Here is a 19,359-nt window from a genome sequence, read left to right as displayed (position 1 = left end):
TTTACATCCTGTGTTTTGTTCCTTTCATTGCACAGCAGCTCTAGCACGGCTTGGTAAAGATTAAGCACTTCAATAGACCATGTGCTACAGAGCCTCTTTTCTCAGTTCGCACATTCCCAGATTGTGCACTTTCTTTCTAGTATTTAGATAGGTTAGGGGAGTCCATTCGATTTGAGTTACACATCATTTTAAAGCTTAGAGTCTGTTTTTTTAAGAATCTGTCAACTAAAAATCCATGTCTGGCGACATTTTGTTTGTTTTGTGGTGAAGGGTCACATATGTGGCCGTGCATAAAATCGCAAATTTAGTATTTGGACTCATAATGGGTGTGATATCAATCTTAACTATTTAATATTTTCTAAAAGACCAAGACTTTTTCAACATTATGGTAGATTTTGGGATCATAAAAAAAGGAAATTAGCTGTTTGTTTCCTTGCTTTTTTTTCAAAACCTTTTTTGCAGAATAATGTGTCTTGAGTCCCCAATTGATTTCTCATAAATTCTGTGGGTGTTCCTATGTCTAAAGTCACGAAGCATTTCATTCACGTATTCTCTCTAAGGCACTTACCGAGGCAGGAATTCACAAAGTAATTGCTAGGTAGTGCAAGCCTCCGGCACCATTTGTGAACAAAGTGTGTTTTAATTTGAATATCATACAGAACCGGTATACTGGCACACCATTCTTGTCTGTATGATTTTATTGTGGAAAAACGAATAAATTTGAACTTGAACTTGAACTTGAACTTGATCTATAGGCAAATTCATTCTTTGTTTCAACATGAGGTCCACAAATTGTCGTGCCGGCCGATCGTATACGTTTTGCCTCTAAAACTGCGTGAAATATCTAACCATCCGAGAATGAAGAGAGATATTGTTCTAGTGTGCACACAAGCTAACTTTCCACTAGTATATGTGACAGTGCACCTCAAAACGAACATAAAGTCGCACACACTGATTTTGTGTGAGAACTGAAAATAAGTGAAATGGGTCAACCTAGCCGAACTTGACTTTTTCATATTTTCTGAGAGAGCGGGTCTTCTTTTACATTATGCTAAAATTTGGTATCATAAAACGGACAGAAAAGTGTGTTTTTTAGCAGTTTATCTCGAACATTTTTGATAAAATAGTGTGATTCTAGGTGTGTCTTTAGAATCGCTTTTTCATTTCTGAAAAACCTTGTCCACACTCTTCACTTTCAACTCTAATAACTTTTAAAAGGATAGTGCTACTGCTTTGAAAGTTGGCATTAATTATGAACAGAATGTTTCAATGAGGCATGCCTAATTTCAGATTAATCTCATAATCCCTCCATTGTTGTTACTCTGGTGGTTTACTCCCTGTTTTTTGTCCCATTCATCGCACAGCCAGCACGGTTTGGTAAAGATTAAGCGCGTCCATTTGATTTGAGTTATACATCATTTTTAAGCTTAAAGTCTGCTCTTTCAGAGGATGGTCTTAACTAAAAATGCATGTCTGGCGACTTTTTGTTTGTTTTGAGGTGCAGGGTCACATATAATATGTGATAATAATGCCAATTTTTTGGAAACTTTTATTGTTGTTGATTTGTTGTTGATTTTCATATAATAATAATAATAATTGATATGATTTATATAGCGCGAAATCCACTCTGCAGAGTGCTCTAGGCGCGGAAGGAAGAGAAAGTGACGAGGTAAAAGACATACAAATATCAAGTACATGTAATGAGTAGTCAAATTGAGGCTTTAAACAAGTGAGTTTTTAGACTGCTTTTAAAAGAGTCTGATGAAGAACAATTTTTAACGGCTGAAGGTAAGTTATTCCATAAGGTGGGAGCAGCATGGCCAAAGGCACGTGTGCCCCATATTGTAGTGAATCTTGGAATTATCAGAGAACCGGAGTTGGATGAGCGTAAAGATCTAGCAGGGATGTAATTATAGAGTAAGTCAATGTTATACTGAGGAGCAGTGCCCTGAATGCAATGAAAAGTCAAAAGTAAAATCTTAAAAATAATGCGATCTTTGACTGGTAACCAATGAAGTGATCTCAAAATAGGGGTGATGTGAGTGTGCTTCTTGGATAGTGTGATGATGCGTGCTGCCGCATTTTGAAGCCTCTGTAGCATAGAGAGCTGAGTTTGTGGTAAGTTAAATAAGACAGAGTTTCCAAAATCGAGCCTAGAGGATATCAAGGCATGGACTAATTTTTCGGTAGAAGAGCGGTTCAAATATTTTCTAATGAAGCCGATATTACGAAGTTGGTATCTTACAGATCTACAAATGCTAGAAACTTGATGAGACATAGTCATATTACAATCTAGCATTACACCCAGGTTGCGACAGGTTTGGGACACACTAATTGACATGCCGGAAAAAGAGATGAAATTAATGTCAAGTTTACCTAACTGTGTCTTCGAACCAAACATTAAAAACTCAGATTTATCCGTATTCAATTTCAAAGAATGTGAGTTCAGCCATGAATAAACATCGTTCATTGCATTCTCAAGCTGACTCAAAGCATGTAAGGCATCGGCCTGGTTAGGTTTGAAAGACAAATACAATTGAATGTCATCAGCGTATATGTGATAATTAATTTTGTGCTGGCGCAATATGTGTCCCAGGCTAATAAGATAGATGGAAAACAAGGTGGGCCCGCCCACAGAGCCCTGTGGAACACCGCATTTGAGAGGCATAGCATTTGATTTACAGCTGTTGACATACACTGCCTGTGAATGGCATGAAAGGTAAGATTTAAACCATTCGTATGCCTGACCTTTTACACCAAGAGATTGGAGGGTGTTTAACAAAATTGCATGATTAACAGTATCGAAGGCGGAGGACAAATCAAGTAAAATCAAAGCAGTGACATTTCCACGATCCATTTCCTGTAGGATGAAGTTCGACACATTGAGAAGAAGGGTTTCTACGCTATGGTAAGGACGATATGCGGATTGAAAAGGATCAAATAAAGTATTAACCAAAAGATAATCTGTAAGTCTGGAGAAAACAATCCTTTCCAAAATTTTAAACAAAAATGGAAGGTTACACACGGGGCGGTAATTCTGGAGTGAATCTGGGTCTAAGGAAGGTTTTTTCAAAAGAGGTGTTATATATGCAGATTTCAAACATGAGGGGACGTAACACTGATCAATACTTAGGTTCACAATCATTGAAATAATAGGAGCGAAAATGGATGAACAATCTTTTATCAATACAGTGGGGACTGGATCTAAAGAACATGACTTGGGAGGTAATCTGCGAAGAAGAGCTTGGACCTCGTCGGGATCAGTGGGCTTCAGGATTTCAAGGGAAGCTGTCGTGAGGGGCTCCTGCGCCGATTCGTCTGGACAGAGACTGTTACTGATAGTCTCTACCTTATTCCGAAAGTAATCGATGAAAGTCTCGGCCATTGCAGAACTGTCCGTGTGGGACGGTAATGGTGAAGATTGCTTTCGATTGAGAAGGCGGTTGGCAACGGAGAAGAGCCGTTTGGAATCTTCGCCACAGTCTTCGATGAGGCCCACGTAATAAGATCGTTTGGCCTTCTTCAGCAGGGAGTTTACCACATTCTTCTGAGCACACAATAATTTCCTGTCAATTTCACTTTTACCGTTGGAAAGCCATTTGCGCTCGAGTCTCCTACGTTTCCGCTTCGCCGCTGCAATGTCAGAGTTGTACCAAGGACAGTCAGTGCGTTTCCTGATCTTTCGAGTCTTTACAGGAGCATGTATATTGAGGAGTCTGCTGAGCGCTGAGTTGTAATTTTCCACAACGCAGTCCACACTGTCAGTTGGGGAAGACATCAGTTTGCAGCTGACAATATCCTCGGCGAATGCTGTCCTGTTGATTTTCTTGACATTGCGGCAGGTGAATTCAGACATAACACGAGAAGGCTTTACAAACTTTAGCAAGCAGGAAACTGCAGAATGGTCTGAGATACCGGAAAAGACCTTGGGGCTGGAGTAGAGAACATTGTCAGAGTTTCGCACCATGATGACATCCAGAATATGACCCTTATCATGGGTAGGAGATGAGACGAGCTGGGAAATGCCATGGCCACTGATGAGATCATTGAACCTCAGCGTATTTGGGGATGAAGTATTGTCAAAGTGGATGTTCAGATCCCCCGTGATCACCAAAGGTGATGGTCTGTACATAGACTCATCAAGAAACTGTGAGAACTCGTCGAGAAATGTTGAGAAAGAGTGATTTCCAGGAGGTCTATACACAACGACGATGTCCACACAGGAGTGTTCATACGAAACAGTTCCATGCATTGACTCGAAGGTAGTGTATTTCCGTGATGGGTTTATGACAACTTGAAGATTGTCCTTGTAGAGAAACCCAACTCCGCCTCCGCGCTTGGAGACCCTTGGACAGTGATGGAAGGTATAGCCCCTCGGACGAAGATCGGCAATAGCTGCATCATCAGACGAGGACAACCAGGTTTCGCAGATGCATGTGAAATCTAAACGGTGATCGGTAACAAAATCTTGGAATACCGACGATTTATTACGTAGAGAACGGGCATTTAAAACACCTAACTTCAAATTGTTATCAAAGTAAAAATGACCACCTCGTTTTCCCCTATGTGTCCTCCGCCTTCTGTTAATACCGAGAGAGACAATCCGATTCCAGGCAGTGGGGTTATCATTGCGCCATCTAGTTGAAAAATGGTTTGAATTAAACGAGCGAAGGGTTTGTGTATCATATGTGACCGTGTACCTCAAAACGAACATTAAGTCGCACACACTGATTTTGCGTGAGGATTGAAAATAAGTGAAATGGGTCAACCTAGCCGAATTTGACTTTTTCATATTTTCTGAAAGGACGGATCTGCTTTTACATTATGCTAAAATTTGGGGTCATAAAACGGGCAGGAAAGTGTGTTTTTTTAGCAGTTTATCTCGAACATTTTTGGTAGAATAGTGTGATTAGGTGTGTCTTTAGAATCCCTTTTTCATTTCTGAAAAACCTTGTCCACACTCTTCACTTTCAACTCTAATAACTTTTGAAAAGATAGCGCTACTGCTTTGAAAGTTGGCATTAATTATGGACAGAATGTGTTAATGAAGCATGCTTAATTTCAGTTTAATCTGATAATCCCTTCATTGTTGTTACTCTGGTGGTTTACTTAATGTTTTTTGTCCCATTCATCGCACAGCCAGCACTGTTTGGTAAAGATTAAGCGCTTGAATAGACACTCTACTTCACAGCCTCTTTTCTCAGTTCACACTTTTCCTGAGTTTGTGCTTTCTTTCCAATATTTAGATGGGTTAGGAGAGTCCATTTGAATTGAGTTGTACATCATTTTAAAGCTTAAAGTCTGCTCTTTCAGAATATGGTCTTAACTAAAAATTCGTGTCTGGCGACTTTTTGTTTGTTTTGAGGTGCAGGGTCACATATGATAATGAATGTCTAGAATTCGATGAGTTTTCGATTGTTGACAATTGCAGTCCACCACTCTCAGGGCCAGGATTGGGATTTATATCTCCAGATATCAATAACAAACTCTGAAAAGTGGCCTCTGAGTTGGCATGATAGCGTACAGGGGTACCAACATATTTCCCCTTTGATGGATAGGCTTGTGCATAATGTGCACTAACATTATGAAGGCAGACATTAGGCGTACATGCATCTAGGCAGTACCCTTGACAGCAATAACACAACAGGATCACAGTAAGTACAAAGGCTATAGAGGTGACTGGCTTCATTGTGAATGACATACAGCTGGTACTCAGTAGATTAACAATAGCACTGAACAGTGACAGGATCAGTGAAAATACTTCGAGCTTGACTGAACAGCAAGGCACCTGTAGCTACATGTGTAATGTACCCAACATGGCTGTACAAGCTATGCATACAGAGTGAGGCAACCCTCAAATAATTCAGTGACGGCACTGTTACAAAATAAGCTTACCAGAGCCCCCAATTTGTCTAGTTGATTCTCTACACGAACAGAAACCAGATGGTACACAGCACAAGCACAAACATTATACAAGATCAGCAAAATATAAGACAAAAGCAAGAGCAGTGTGGGCGGGCATCCACAAGGCGCGCGCAACCCAGATAATAAATAATATCAGTATATCAAACATTTTATTGGATGAACGTTTATCCCCCCACCTCCCCCTCGCCCCATTTTGAACACGTGGTGAAGAGATGACAATAATTTATTGATTCTTACTTTGCATCGTTGAGCCTGTGAGGCAATTGTCATGAAAAATGTCCCTGGTAGGTTATCACAATTGACATCGGCAAGTGTAAGATGGGGTAAACGACACAGAAATTGTGCCAACTTGGCTGCCGCTGAATCTGAGACGATAAAGCTCGAGTACATCACGGCAGCATGTAAGGAAATTTCTTGGATCTGTAAAAGGAAAGAAATAGAAAAAAAAATAAAAAAATGTATTTGGAGATTATAATATAGATATTAATATATATATATTATATATATATATATATATATGAAGAGTTTGTTTGCAAAAACCGATAAGTCCATATCTGCCCAAATGGAGATATTTGCGATTAAAGGTCGAGAAAAATAAAGAGAACAATAGGAAAATTTGTGCTTCTTTTCCCATAACTTCAAAAATATACCTTTATTATTATGTAGTGACCAATATATCATTTAAAAGGTATTATTTTGCACTTTATGACAGAGAACATAACTCAAAATCTTAAAAAATGGACTTATCGGTTTTTGCAAACAAACTCTTCATACATATTGTGTAACAAACGTGAATATAAGATACATGCACCAAAGATAGATTCCATAGAACTAATTACAGCCAATGATAATGATACATAACCGTTGTGACTTGCGTATGCGAGCATGGAAATCAGAAACCCCAGATCTCTGTGATAATCTCATTATCTCACGCAGAATCATTCAGTGTTATTCGACGTCAGAATATACGTATCGTCAACCTGATTATTCAATTCCATTTAATCACGCAAGGAGGAGCTAGAAGCTGCAACAGTTTGTAGTCCTTCGTGTGTTTCGTGTGTGCGGTTCTATCTGTAATGCGGCTGTGCATGGATATCCAAGATTTAGTTATAACGAAGAAAAAAAAAACTAGTAGGTTTTCCTTAAAACTAAAACAGGTAATTATTGCTTTAATTCTTTTTTTTTTTTCAAGTCTTTCTTTCTTTTGTGGCGACAATCCCTATCGCGTATACCATGCTTCCAGCTAGTTTTTGTTATCATTATTTGTATCTTGGCAATATTATGCGTCTTCTAATAGTTTCTTGCATCAAATTGTTTAAGTTCAGTCTTACTTTGATGAAGGTCTTTATCCTAAACGTCAGTCCATTTTTTTTCCTTTTTTTTCTTTTTTTTTTTGGGGGGGGGGGGGGCTGCTGCGGTGTTTTTATACGACAGTTTTTACCTTGATACCTATTTATTACACGCCAACGCAGAATTTTCATATTTCGATATATGTATATATATATATAGTCAGAGAGAGGTTTGTATGTGTGTGTGTGTGTGTGTGTGTGTGTGTGTGTGTGGGTGTGTGTGTATCCGAACTGTATGTGTATGTGCATGTGTCTGTGGTTGTGTCTGTGTACACCCTGCCTCTCTCTGTGTGTAACGAAACCTATACGGTCTTTATCTTGTCCCTACGTGTTGTTCATCCACGTGTTCATTGTGTATTTTGAGTGAAAAATACAGCGGCACCACCATAACACCTCATCAGGGAGCTCACCCTCTCTCTCTCTCTCTCTCTCTCTGACTATTCAGTCTTGCGTCACATTTGTTTCCAAGTCATCGGAATGGCGGGTTGTATCATCAGAAAAAAAAAAATACGATTGCGCAAAGTCCGTGTAGTGTGTTTTTTTTTTTCATGTCACTTTCTTCATGTTTTGATACATTTTATATGGAAGCAAAACTATTTCTGATGCTCTTTTCTTTTATACACTGATGACTTAATATTGGGAAAGACCAGTGTTTTAGGGAGTCGAAACAGGCCAATGTCGATATGCAAAGAATTATGGCTCAATAAGAAAGTCAAACACGACTAGTGATTTTATTTTTCAAATTTGAAAATTTCAAAATTCCAAACGGAAATTGTCGCTTAGCCAAAAATTACATACCTGACAGGACGATGCTGAGGCGATGGCAGTTGAGAGGAAACTATCGGACAAGTACTGACACGACAGAGTGAACTTTCTAAGTCTTGGCATAGTAAACACCCACTGAGCCAAGTCACCTCCCACCGAAGACTGATATCGGGAATCGTCGTTTTGATTGTCAAAATGAAACTCCAAATCTTGAATCTGTGGGAAGGAAAATAAAAATACTGAAAATATGAAATAGATATATATAAAACCAGATGACAATCGTAAGAAAGGAAAATCAAGAGTTAGTGAAAGAGCCTAATGAAGAGGCAGAAGCCTGAAACATGCCTGAAATGCAGATGCTCTTCAAGCGAAATACACATAGCCTGTGGTCAAACGATATCTCTGATTAACGTTTAATGAGATCGAAATCTAATTTCTGTCTCACTCCAGGACATCATTGCAGTTAAAGTGAAAAGTAGATTGGTACACTTCACACAAAGAGAATCGGCAAATTTAATGGTTCAAACCTCTTGCAAAGAGAGATTTTAGATACCTATCACTGTTTCTTCTAAGGGAGGCTTTATCGATTATCAAACGACCAGTTACTGCATAAAGAATATTAAAGATAGATGTTCTTTCTTCAATAATGCATGCAATGGCTCAAATAAGCTGTTAGTATTACCTTTTGCCATTCAGTTATTTTTTCTAAGTTTCTGGTCAGGCTTTGCAAAACTTGCTGTATTTGTATTCACATACGGAAAAAATGAATAGTATTCTTTTCAGAATAAAGATGGTTCTCGAATACCAACATGAGCAGGATCTACCGGGAACAAATAATTGTGTTTCTCCTCCACGCTAAAAAAAGAAAAAAAAAAAGAAACAAGCAGTTCAACGAATTGTAGGAAGGGCAAAGAAGGTATCATCAAAACTTACAAATGTAAGAACATACGGAAGACTGTGTCAGTAGCAATGGTAATAATATAATTTTGGGGTTGTTTTTTTTTTTTTTTTTTTGAAATCACAGTTAGTCATATTCAATTGCTGTGCCCGATTGACGCGCAAAGGATACAATAAGCATATGTCAATTTATTCAAAGCATTCAAAAGAGAAATCTTGTCAAATGATGTACAGTGTATCCCAGCAAAAGACAGCAGCGCCAATTCTTCTTATTTGTGGTACTACCACATCATAATTACACTACCTCTGTCTCACATGATCACAATGGTGCCCAAACGCTTCAAAACTTAATCATCACCTCTTTCACTTCTTTTACGCCAACTTGTACAGTACATTCTTCCAGCTTCTCTCTTAAGAGATGATATTCCATTCAGGTTAATGTTATGGAGCACATATAACATTCATTGAGTATTGTAGCACCTGATTTTGAGAGGGACGTTGTGGGATACAGAAGCGCCTTTATTCACGACACAAGTATCACGTGAATGCCTTATTCGGGATATGGTTGAAAACAAATGGGTGTTTTCTTTTCACAAAGAAATGCGACCCTCCATCACAAAATGAACAAAAAGTCGCCAGACATGATTTTTTTTTTTTTTTTGACTGAAGAGAAGATTCTGAAAGAGCAGACTTTAAGCTATATTAGGATGTATAACTCAATTCAAACGGTCTTTCCTAGTTTGTCTGAATATTACGGGGGTATGGAGCACACACTCTGAAAAAGTTCATAGTAAATAGGGTTTACCCAAGCGCTTAATTTTACCGAGCTGTGGTTTATGCAATAAATGGGACAAATACCTCGGTAAACATAATAAAAATTATATTGATTTTTTTTTATTTCTCTTTGGCTTGCTTGTTTTAGAAAATGACAAAAGCATAAACAAATGACTTCGTTTTAACTTGGTTCCTGGCTGAAAGTATAAAATATTTTGTATTTAAAAAAGTAGATTGTAACATGACTTTCCAAGGAACCTATAATATAAAGGAACGTTTAGTAATGTCAATCCTATTTTCTAGCATAATTTCCTATTTTTAGAACAAAAACATTATCTGAAATAAAAATAATTTGAATTTTCATTAAATACTTTACTCTTTTTTTACATTTAGGTAGTTGAATAATCTTATTGCGTGGTTTTTGGTGCATGCATAGACATATTTTGGTAATTTTGAAGAAATTTGCCTCTGTGTTGTTATCGTGCAGTCACAGGTCTCCTTTCAATATTTTCTTTTCAAGGTGTGAATATTGCAAGTAGGATCGAGAAGTATTATAAAAGTTGCAACAGGAACACATTTGGCCCGAACTGTGCATAACTCCAAAAAAGAAGATCTGTGTTTATTCAGCAAATGGTTTAACTTTAAAACACAATTTTCTTAAAACATTATTTCCATAAGGAATGGGTCAAATGTGCACAAAATTTAATCAACTTTTAAAAAATGGCAAAAAAAAAAAATCATCACAAAAAGGGAAAGAAAAACATCTCGAGATCCTATGGAACAGTGAAACCGAAAAGCCGTACACACATGCACACACTGTGTCACCGAATGGAATGCAAACGTTTAAATCCCTCTCTCTCTCTCTCTATCTATCTATCTCTCTCTCTCTCTCTCTCCACGCTTAAAATGTCCATCATTGGTTTCAAAGCACAGATCATTAATTGCGTCTTGCTGAAAACTTGTATTGCAAGAAATAAGTTTTAAAATGGCACAGTGCCCATTGAGATGACACATTCTATGTCTATCAATATATTTACTTTATGAATATTATAGTGGAAGTCATTTTTATTGAAGCAAAATTGCCTCTGCTGTTTATTTCTTTCATACATCAAACGGCTGAAGGAGGAATCAAATATTTATCACGAAAATCACATATGATTTGTGCTTTTTTTAAGATAAGGTGCTACTAAGTTCCCAATGGGAAATGACGCATATCTAAAGATGACATACCTGAGAGGATGATGCTGAGGCGGCGGACATTGAGAGGAAATTATCGGGCAAGTAGGGACATCTCAATCTCAATCTTGAAAGACATGGCATAGTAAAAACCCATAGCACAAAGTCCCCTCCCATTGACGACTGATATCGAGAATCGTCAGGAGAGTTGCCAAAATCCAAGTCTAGATCATGAATCTATAAAAAGAAAAGAAACCAAAGATATATCAACAAAACATGAAAGGTAATACAAATCCGTTTAAACAATAATGAGAATAGATGATGTCAACATTATAACAGATTGATGTACAAGCGAAGGTTTGGGACATGCCCAACCTGTACAAGTACGCGCATTTCTCAACTTTTCCTGCGATCTGGTTTGATGATCCTGCTCCAGGACAAGAAAGTACAGCAAGATTTCATGGTTTAGTGCAATTAACTTTGTAAAAGCATGTGATTTTAACATGATTCCACCGTGTCTGCTGAACTGCCCTACTTTGACAAAAGGAAGGAAGTGACATTCTTACAGATATTGACTTTTATTGAACTGGCATATTTGAAGGATGCTGTCATTTCGGAAAATCCTAATATTACCATTTTGGCCAGATTTCTGATATATCTCGGTGGTAAAAGGAAACAAGTGCACAAAATTGCATTGAAGCCACCTTTGCAAAAGGTACCAACAAACAGCAAACTAAATTTGACCGATCTCAGTCCATTCAATCATACTGCATAGACCCAATGAGCACAGAAGGCTGAAACATCCTGTTGACTCTTTGTTGATGTAAATTTTATAGAATGTTTAGTGTGCACATTACTATTTTTAATGTAGATATGCCGTAGAATTGACTGCACCATCACCTACTGTCACAGCATATCCCATCCCAAAAATTAGTTCGGAAAGAGCTGCTCAAGGAATTATCTCATCATGATTCAAGGTTCCAATACTTAGGCAGAGAATCACAGCGCCCAGAATACTTAACAGTCATCGGTGGGTACTGCTTATATAGTGTGCTTACATAGTGTTCAAAAACGGCGTGTTACCATTGCACGTAATGCAAAATGTTTAATATCAATACCATTATTCACCATTATGAGACCCATAAATGTCATGATTCCATTTGCTTAAAGTTAACTCCACTTTTACTCCAAGATCTGTCAGATTTAGCTATCCTGTCATCTGGAACTCATTACCAAATGTGACCGTGCACCTCAAAACGAACATAAAGTCGCACACACTGATTTTGCGTGAGTACTGAAATAAGTGAAATGGGTCAACCCAGCCGAACTTGACTTTTTTATATTTTCTGAAAGAGCGGGTCTTCTTTTACATTATGCTAAAATTTGGTACTATAAAACGGGCAGGAAAGTGTAAGTTTTTAGAAGTTTAACTCAAACATTTTTGGTAGAATAGTGTGATTAGGTGTGTCTTCAGAATCCCTTTTTCATTTCTGAAAAACCATGTCCACACTCTTCACTTTCAACTCTAATAACTTTTGAAAGGATAGTGCTACTGCTTTGAAAGTTGACATTAATCATGAACAGAATGTGTTGAATGAGGCATGCTTGATTTCAGTTTAATCTGATAATCTCTTCATTGTTGTTACTCTGGTGGTTTACTTCTGTTTTTTTGTCCCACTCATCGCACAGCCAGCACGGTTTCGTAACGATTAAGCGCTTGAATAGACACTGTACTTCAGAGCCTCTTTTCTCAGTTCACACTTTTCCTGAGTTTGTGCTTTCTTTCCAATATTTAGATAGGTTAGGAGAGTCATTTTGATTAGAGTTATACATCATTTTAAAGCTTAAAGTCTGCTCTTTCAGAATATGCTCTAGGCCTAACTAGAAATTCATGTCTGGCGACTTTTTGTTTGTTTGGAGGTGCAGGGTCACAAATAACATTATGTCATGTCAAACATTAAGATTGTTTAAAAAGTTCCTCAATAGGTCATTATTATTGAACTAGTCATGAAAGTTGATCTCTCTTAGTTTGTATCTATATATCTTTGTATTGTGTGTGTGTGTGCGTGTGTGTGTTTTAATTGTTTCCTCGTTAATCTGACTTGTAACATATGTCGGTAAAATACCTCATTAGAAGGTTTAAGAAAACTTACATCCTCACAAGGCCTCTGAAGCTTTCCTCCAAGTTCTCTTTTTTTATATTTCCTATTTAATTTTACCAAAGGCTGTATTCCTCAGTTAAATATCTAAGAGCGTTATTTGTTAATTTGTTATATCTATTATGTTATACATTCTTATCGATTATTGTATGCTTTATATTCATCTATGTATGCAATGCATGTTTGTTTGTTTTTTATCGTAAAAATCAATAAAAGAACTTAAAGGGGATGGCTAGTAACTGATCAGTGGGAATCAGTGGGACTGCTGGAGGATGATTGTTCCAATCCTTGTGGGATTTATTTAAAAGTACATTATATATCTACTGTTGTGTGAAAATTATTTGCTTCAGAATGGTCTCATATTAAAGTAATGTGCAGTTTAATGTTTCCAGATTAGCGTGCCTGGTCAGTGACGGGGCATTAATCTGCACATTAGGACTAGGACATCAGTGCAGTATGTTAATGAGCGAGTCGATGACGTCTTACCCTCACAATTGGTCGCGTATGCTATATATCAAAATACATCAAAACTATTGTACCTAAAACAGGTTAAAGCATACCGATATATATCAGGGTTAATATTTGTTCTTTTTTTATTACGGGTGGTTTTACAGCAACTTTTATGTAAATTTTATACAGGTAAATCATGATATTTTTGTCATTTCTGTATATATGAAATGAGCAAGAAATTGTGAGGGCATGTCATCATCAAAATGTTGATTTGAATATTTACGACTTGTAAAGAGATCTTTTCGATGTCAAGACTTCCTTTGTTCACTTTTGCACAATTCTGCATGTAATTGTTTAATACCTCCACCACGAAGTGTCAAAGGGGGCATGATGTTTTCGGGTTGTCCGTCCGTCCGTCCTTGGTTCCTTCCGTAGTCAATTTTTGTGGATATTGTATCTAAGAACCCGTTTGAGTATATCTTTTATAAGAGTGCCTATCAACTTTTGGGTGCACATTTTCAAGGTCAAAGATCAAAGGTCAAGGTCAAATCCGCAAAATTTCACTATTTCCACCATCTATGCACTGCCTGAAGGTATTAAGTTGAAACTGGGTTTATAAATGAATTACGCGATTAATAAAAAAAAATGAGAAAGTTTGAAATCATGAGGTCAAAGGTCAAGTGAAAATGCTAAAATTTCACTCCATCTCCATATCTTGGAAGTTGCTCAAGGTATCATTATGGAAATTTAGTACATAATGCAGACACTGTCTTACAGTGATTCTTGGAAATTTTAGGGTCATGGGGTCAAACGTCAAGGATCGCAGGAGAGGCTGAAATCCTAAAATGTTACCATTTATACTGAATGGAAAATTGAGCAAAGAAAAAGGGATTCCAACTCTGCGTTTATTTCATGCTGAAACTACACTTTTTTCTCCATACTTTCGAGATTACTCAATGCATGAAAATCATAAGAAGGTCAAATGTCAAATAAAAATCCTCAAGTCCCCTGCTCTCTAAACAGTATAGAAACTCATCCAATTAAACATAGTTCAAGGAAACGTTTGTGACTTTCTTTTCTGTAAATAAACTTCTGTAGTGGATTTCTTCTTTAGAGGCTGTAAGATTTGTTTTAGATTATGTAGGTCAATTTTTAATACGTAAATAAATAACAGAAATGAAACATGCCATGGCATTTGAATGTGCAGCGTAGGTACAAATAATTTCTTTGACTGAAGTTTGCAATTACTAGAGCTAAGAGTTAGAGTTAGAGCTTGGAATTATCCTTCGTTTCATAAGGCCAGCTAAATCACATGTATGACCCTGCACCACAAAACAAACAAAAAGTCGCCAAACATGAATTTTTAGTTAAGACCATATTCTGAAAGAGCAGACTTTAAGCTTTAAAATGATCTATAACTCAATTGAAATGGACTCTCCTAACCTATCTAAATATTAGATAGAAAGCACAAACTCAGGAAAAGTGTGAACTGAGTAAAAGAGGCTCTGAAGTACAGTGTCTATTCAAGCGCTTAATCTTTACCAAACCGTGCTGACTGTGCGATGAACGGGACAAAAAACACAAAGTAAACCACCTGAGTAACAACAATGAAAATATTATCAGATTAAACTGAAATTAAATATGCCTTATTAACACATTCTGCCCATAATTAATATTAACTTTCAAAGCAGTAGCACTATCTTCTCAAAAGTTATTAGAGTTGAAAGTGAAAGGTATGTGCAAGGTTTTTCGGAAATGAAAAAGGGATTCTAAAGACACACCTAATTACACTATTCTTACAAAAATATTCGAGATAAATTGCTAAAAAACACACTCCCCGCCCGTTTTATGATCCAAAATTTCAGCATAATGTATAAAGAAAGACTTGCTCTTTCAGAAAATATGAAAAAGTCAAGATCGGGTAGGTTGACCCATTTCACGTATTTTCAGTCCTCATGCAAAATCAGTGTGTGCGACTTTTTGTTCGTTTTGTGATGCACGGTCATATTTGATATTACAACTAAGCCTTCTACCTAAAAATACACAAAGTGCTGTCAAAAACATTTGATAGTGTCATGCTTTAGCTTTTCATTACTGCATTTAGCCACGCTAAACTACATGCACTTTTAGAGACCGGGGAAATTCCTTATTTCTACACCGAAGGTCCAATAGACCATAGATTTTGTATGTTTGTGGTGTATACCTAATTAGATGGTACATGTAGACTACATTGAGCGAATGTACCATTCATTACATGTACACCAAATCATGATGGGAAGGTCACTTATTTCCTTTTACCAAATTATTCATGTATGCCAAAAGAAAATGGAAATGAAAAACAATTCGCAGGGTCGAGTTGCGTTGACTTCTACTACCTATACGTAAGTACAGTAAGAAAACTACTACCGGTGATGTCATTTCTAGTGTTGTTGTGGGTGATATGTTTAAGAATTTCTTTTATGGTAAAAATGCTAAAAAATCTACAATTAATATGTAGAAAAGCTTATATGCAATTTGTTTCATAGCAGAAATTCAATAGTCAAACTCATCAGGGTGAAAAGTTTTAGCGTCAGGAAAGGTGTCCATACCTGTCATTTCGTTTACATATTGCAGGAGATAAGGTTGAAGAAAATACATTTACAATCAACGTTTGATTTGTAACTATAAACGAGATGAATTTGCGCAGAAATTATTTCTCAGAAAAAAACAACAACAACATGACAACGGGTTACCCATTGTCCAAATAAGAATTATATTATAGCTCATAAGCTCCCAGCAGCAAATGGTGTGTAGTGAAAGATAACATACCTGACAGGATGATGCTGAGGCGGCGGCTGTTGACAGGAATCTCTCGGGCAAGTAGAGACATCTCAGACTAAAGCTCGAAAGACACGGCATAGTAAATAACCATTTGACTAGGTCTTCTCCCACAGAGTACTGATATTGGGAATCGTCATGAGGGTTGCCAAAATTCAAACCAAGGTCTTGAATCTGTTAAAAAACAACCAATTAAAAGATCGAGAAAACTAGATATATTATGAAATTGCGTTAAAATGTCAAGGAAGGGATAATTGAACGCAAAAGCAGATACCAATGTAACTGTCAAAGAAATGCAATGTACAGATTAAATATACTTGGTATACGAGCCTTTCAAGCAACTATATTTAATCAAAATATATCTCAGACTTCAAGGTTTAATGAGAACGAAATCTCCGGTATGTCCCATTCCAGGATACCATTGCAGTTGTAATGACAGTTGTAGATGTGTGCACTTTATAATGAGTGTATGCTACTTCTGATGAGTCACTGCACTTTAAGCGTGTGATTTTAGATATAAACAAAAATATTGCCATTCGTTTGCTATAGATGTGGTAAACTTACGGATGTTCTGATTTAGCAAATGATCTGCTGTTTTCTAAAGTGTTCAAATTCAGTCGGCAGAGCCAGTGGCTCAAGGAAGCTTTATACTATTATCACTCTTTTTATTCGTAATGTTCTTCTCAATCTTTATCAATTTCTGCTTTACATTTCAATTTTGGGTAATATAAGTAATACTTTAAACTTTTCATAAAAATCAAAAGCTTCACTCCCATTTCCCTTCATCAATACACGGTACCACCATTCAGAACTATTAGAGACCTGTATTCAAAACAACTCTTTTTTTCCTCTAGGAAAGATATCAGTTAAGGTATTGGTGAGACCTGTCGATGTTTTTGAGTCCCATTTTCAACCCCGAGTTCGTTTTGTTTTGTTTTGTTTTGTTTAGTTTTGTTTTGTTTCTTTTTTTAGCTGAGGATGATCTCATCGGTTTTCTGGTTGGGCTTTTCAGCAACTCTATGGATTGTCAGACATTTTTTTTTTTTTTTCTGCTGTACTGTTCAGCTTCATCCTTCACATTTTCCGGATGTGTCATTGGAGTTTTGCAGACTTTTCGCCTTTTCTGTTTCAATTCACGACACTTGGTTTCGAAATATATGTTTACTGCCTTGTATACTTTCGCATATAATTTTTTTTTTCTTCCAAGACGCTTTATCAATTGCTTCACAATTCAGGCGAGCGAACTGCATCAGGGATTTGAACTTTTATGGCAGTTTATACAATGGCAGCGTATAGCAGCTTCCATATCACTGTCCGGCTTAATTCTTTCTCCGAATGAGTGAGCTGCTGTGAAAGTCCAACCACAGACCGGTGCTGTAGGTCTGAGGAAAGTACCTGACCCATGACCGTGACCCTATTCGTTGTCTTCGAAACTCACAATACCAGCTGAAAATCGAAAACGTCATTTTGCCCTACCTTCCTGAAATTGTAGCGCTAGGTAGCTGTGTCAACTGAATGAACTTGGGTTTCTCATAATTCCTGTGAAAGTTTTCAACTCCGATCCAATTATAAACAAATAAAATTCAGTAAGACAATTTTGAAGACGTGATGTCCGTGCTGTCCTTCTCTTGATGGCGTGTATAAAAATTGTATGGCATGTATTCTAACAGGCGACAGGAGCGACATAACATGGAAGGACAGTCATAGTGAAGGATACTTTTTTTCATCAGGTTTACTCCGCACCAAACAGCAAATGACGCATAGCTGAAGATTACCTACCTGACAGAATGCTGCTGAGGCGACGGCTGTTGACAGGAAATAATCAGGGAAGTAGGGACACCCCAGCCTGAAGTTCGAAAGACGTGGCATTGAAAACACCCATCGGGCCAAGTCTCCTCCCATTGAGGATTGATAATGTTGAAAATCGCCATGGCTGTTGCTGAAATACAAATCCAGATCTTGAATCTGTGCGGAAAAAAAAACCAAACATATCAAGCTATTACAAAGTGTAAAACTGAGAAGGCTAAAATGCTAAAATGCACTAAAATGGCATGAATGAATGGTGAACAAGAATACAGCAGACAAATTTAAACGTGAATGCAACTGTGAATTGATCAATCTGGAGCATGCCTTGAACACATTCGTATTCATATATCAAGTCTCATCCATAAAACCAGTCAATTTCTACGACTAACGTTTGATGAGAGCGAAATGTACGCTTACTCTTTGCCTTTATTCAGGAGATTACTGTTGTAGTAAAGAGAGAAGAAGATATATACCAGGAAGAATATCATCACTTCATTTGCTGTAAATGTGATGACCAGTGAACTCGTGCACTTTATGATTACGCAAATGATCAGTTACTGAATTCAGAAAAGTAAGATAGATACGCTGTCTTCTGCTCGTTGGATGACCCCTTTGAAACATGGCCGGCGTAACCGGGGGCGGGGGGGGGGGGGTACCCCGGAAGTACGTTAGTGGCACTCGAAAACAATAGAAATGGAGACCTCGCGTTAAAGTGATGATTTTGCCCTGGTGCCCTTTTTTTTTTTTTTTTTTTTTTTTTTTTTTGCTTGTCAGCTGCAGAAACCCGTAGGTGGAAGGAGAAAGATGAACTAAAGACCTTTGTTTGTTTGTTTGTTGTTTGTTTTGTTTTGTTTTTTGTTTTTGCTTGTCAGCTGAAAAAACCTGGAGGTGACACCATTGTTACCTCATGGAACCCGGAGGCCCCCCCCCCCCACCCCCACCCACCCCCACCCCCCCCCCCCCCCCCCCCACACAAAACGCTCCGCCGGCCCTGTGAAATGTTGAAATATCACTCCCACTGTATGATAACATACGTGTTGTGGATTTATCGTGATAAGGTCTCACCTGACACTTCGAAGCCTCTGCGCCGAGGATCTTGTAGAAGTCGGTGTGAAATCGTGAGTTAGTTAATTGTACTTTGCGTAGTAAACAGCTGGAACACATACCCTCTGCCAAGTCACGTGACATAGTTCTTCCGCACTTCACATCGTAAATAAGTAACGACCGCTAATCAGAATGAA

General features: G+C 37.6%; 1 protein-coding gene across 1 annotated transcript in view; it reads right to left on the bottom strand.

The window, feature by feature from the left end:
- Positions 1–19,359, bottom strand: part of LOC140236297 (uncharacterized) — a 191,133-nt gene that overhangs the window by 12,591 nt on the left and 159,183 nt on the right. Inside the window, exons 8-14 of the mRNA XM_072316251.1 lie at positions 19,184–19,345; positions 18,092–18,277; positions 16,304–16,486; positions 10,941–11,123; positions 8,073–8,255; positions 6,102–6,345; positions 3,191–4,395 (exon numbers count right to left, since the gene is read on the bottom strand). Of these exons, the coding sequence (XP_072172352.1) occupies positions 3,191–4,395; positions 6,102–6,345; positions 8,073–8,255; positions 10,941–11,123; positions 16,304–16,486; positions 18,092–18,277; positions 19,184–19,345 (2,346 nt within the window). The remainder of the gene's footprint in view (positions 1–3,190; positions 4,396–6,101; positions 6,346–8,072; positions 8,256–10,940; positions 11,124–16,303; positions 16,487–18,091; positions 18,278–19,183; positions 19,346–19,359) is intronic.

This window comes from Diadema setosum, chromosome 12, assembly GCF_964275005.1.
Source record: "Diadema setosum chromosome 12, eeDiaSeto1, whole genome shotgun sequence".
Lineage (NCBI taxonomy): Eukaryota > Metazoa > Echinodermata > Echinoidea > Diadematoida > Diadematidae > Diadema > Diadema setosum.
Note: the sequence above shows the minus strand (reverse complement) of the source record. Positions and strands in the feature narration are given on the sequence as shown.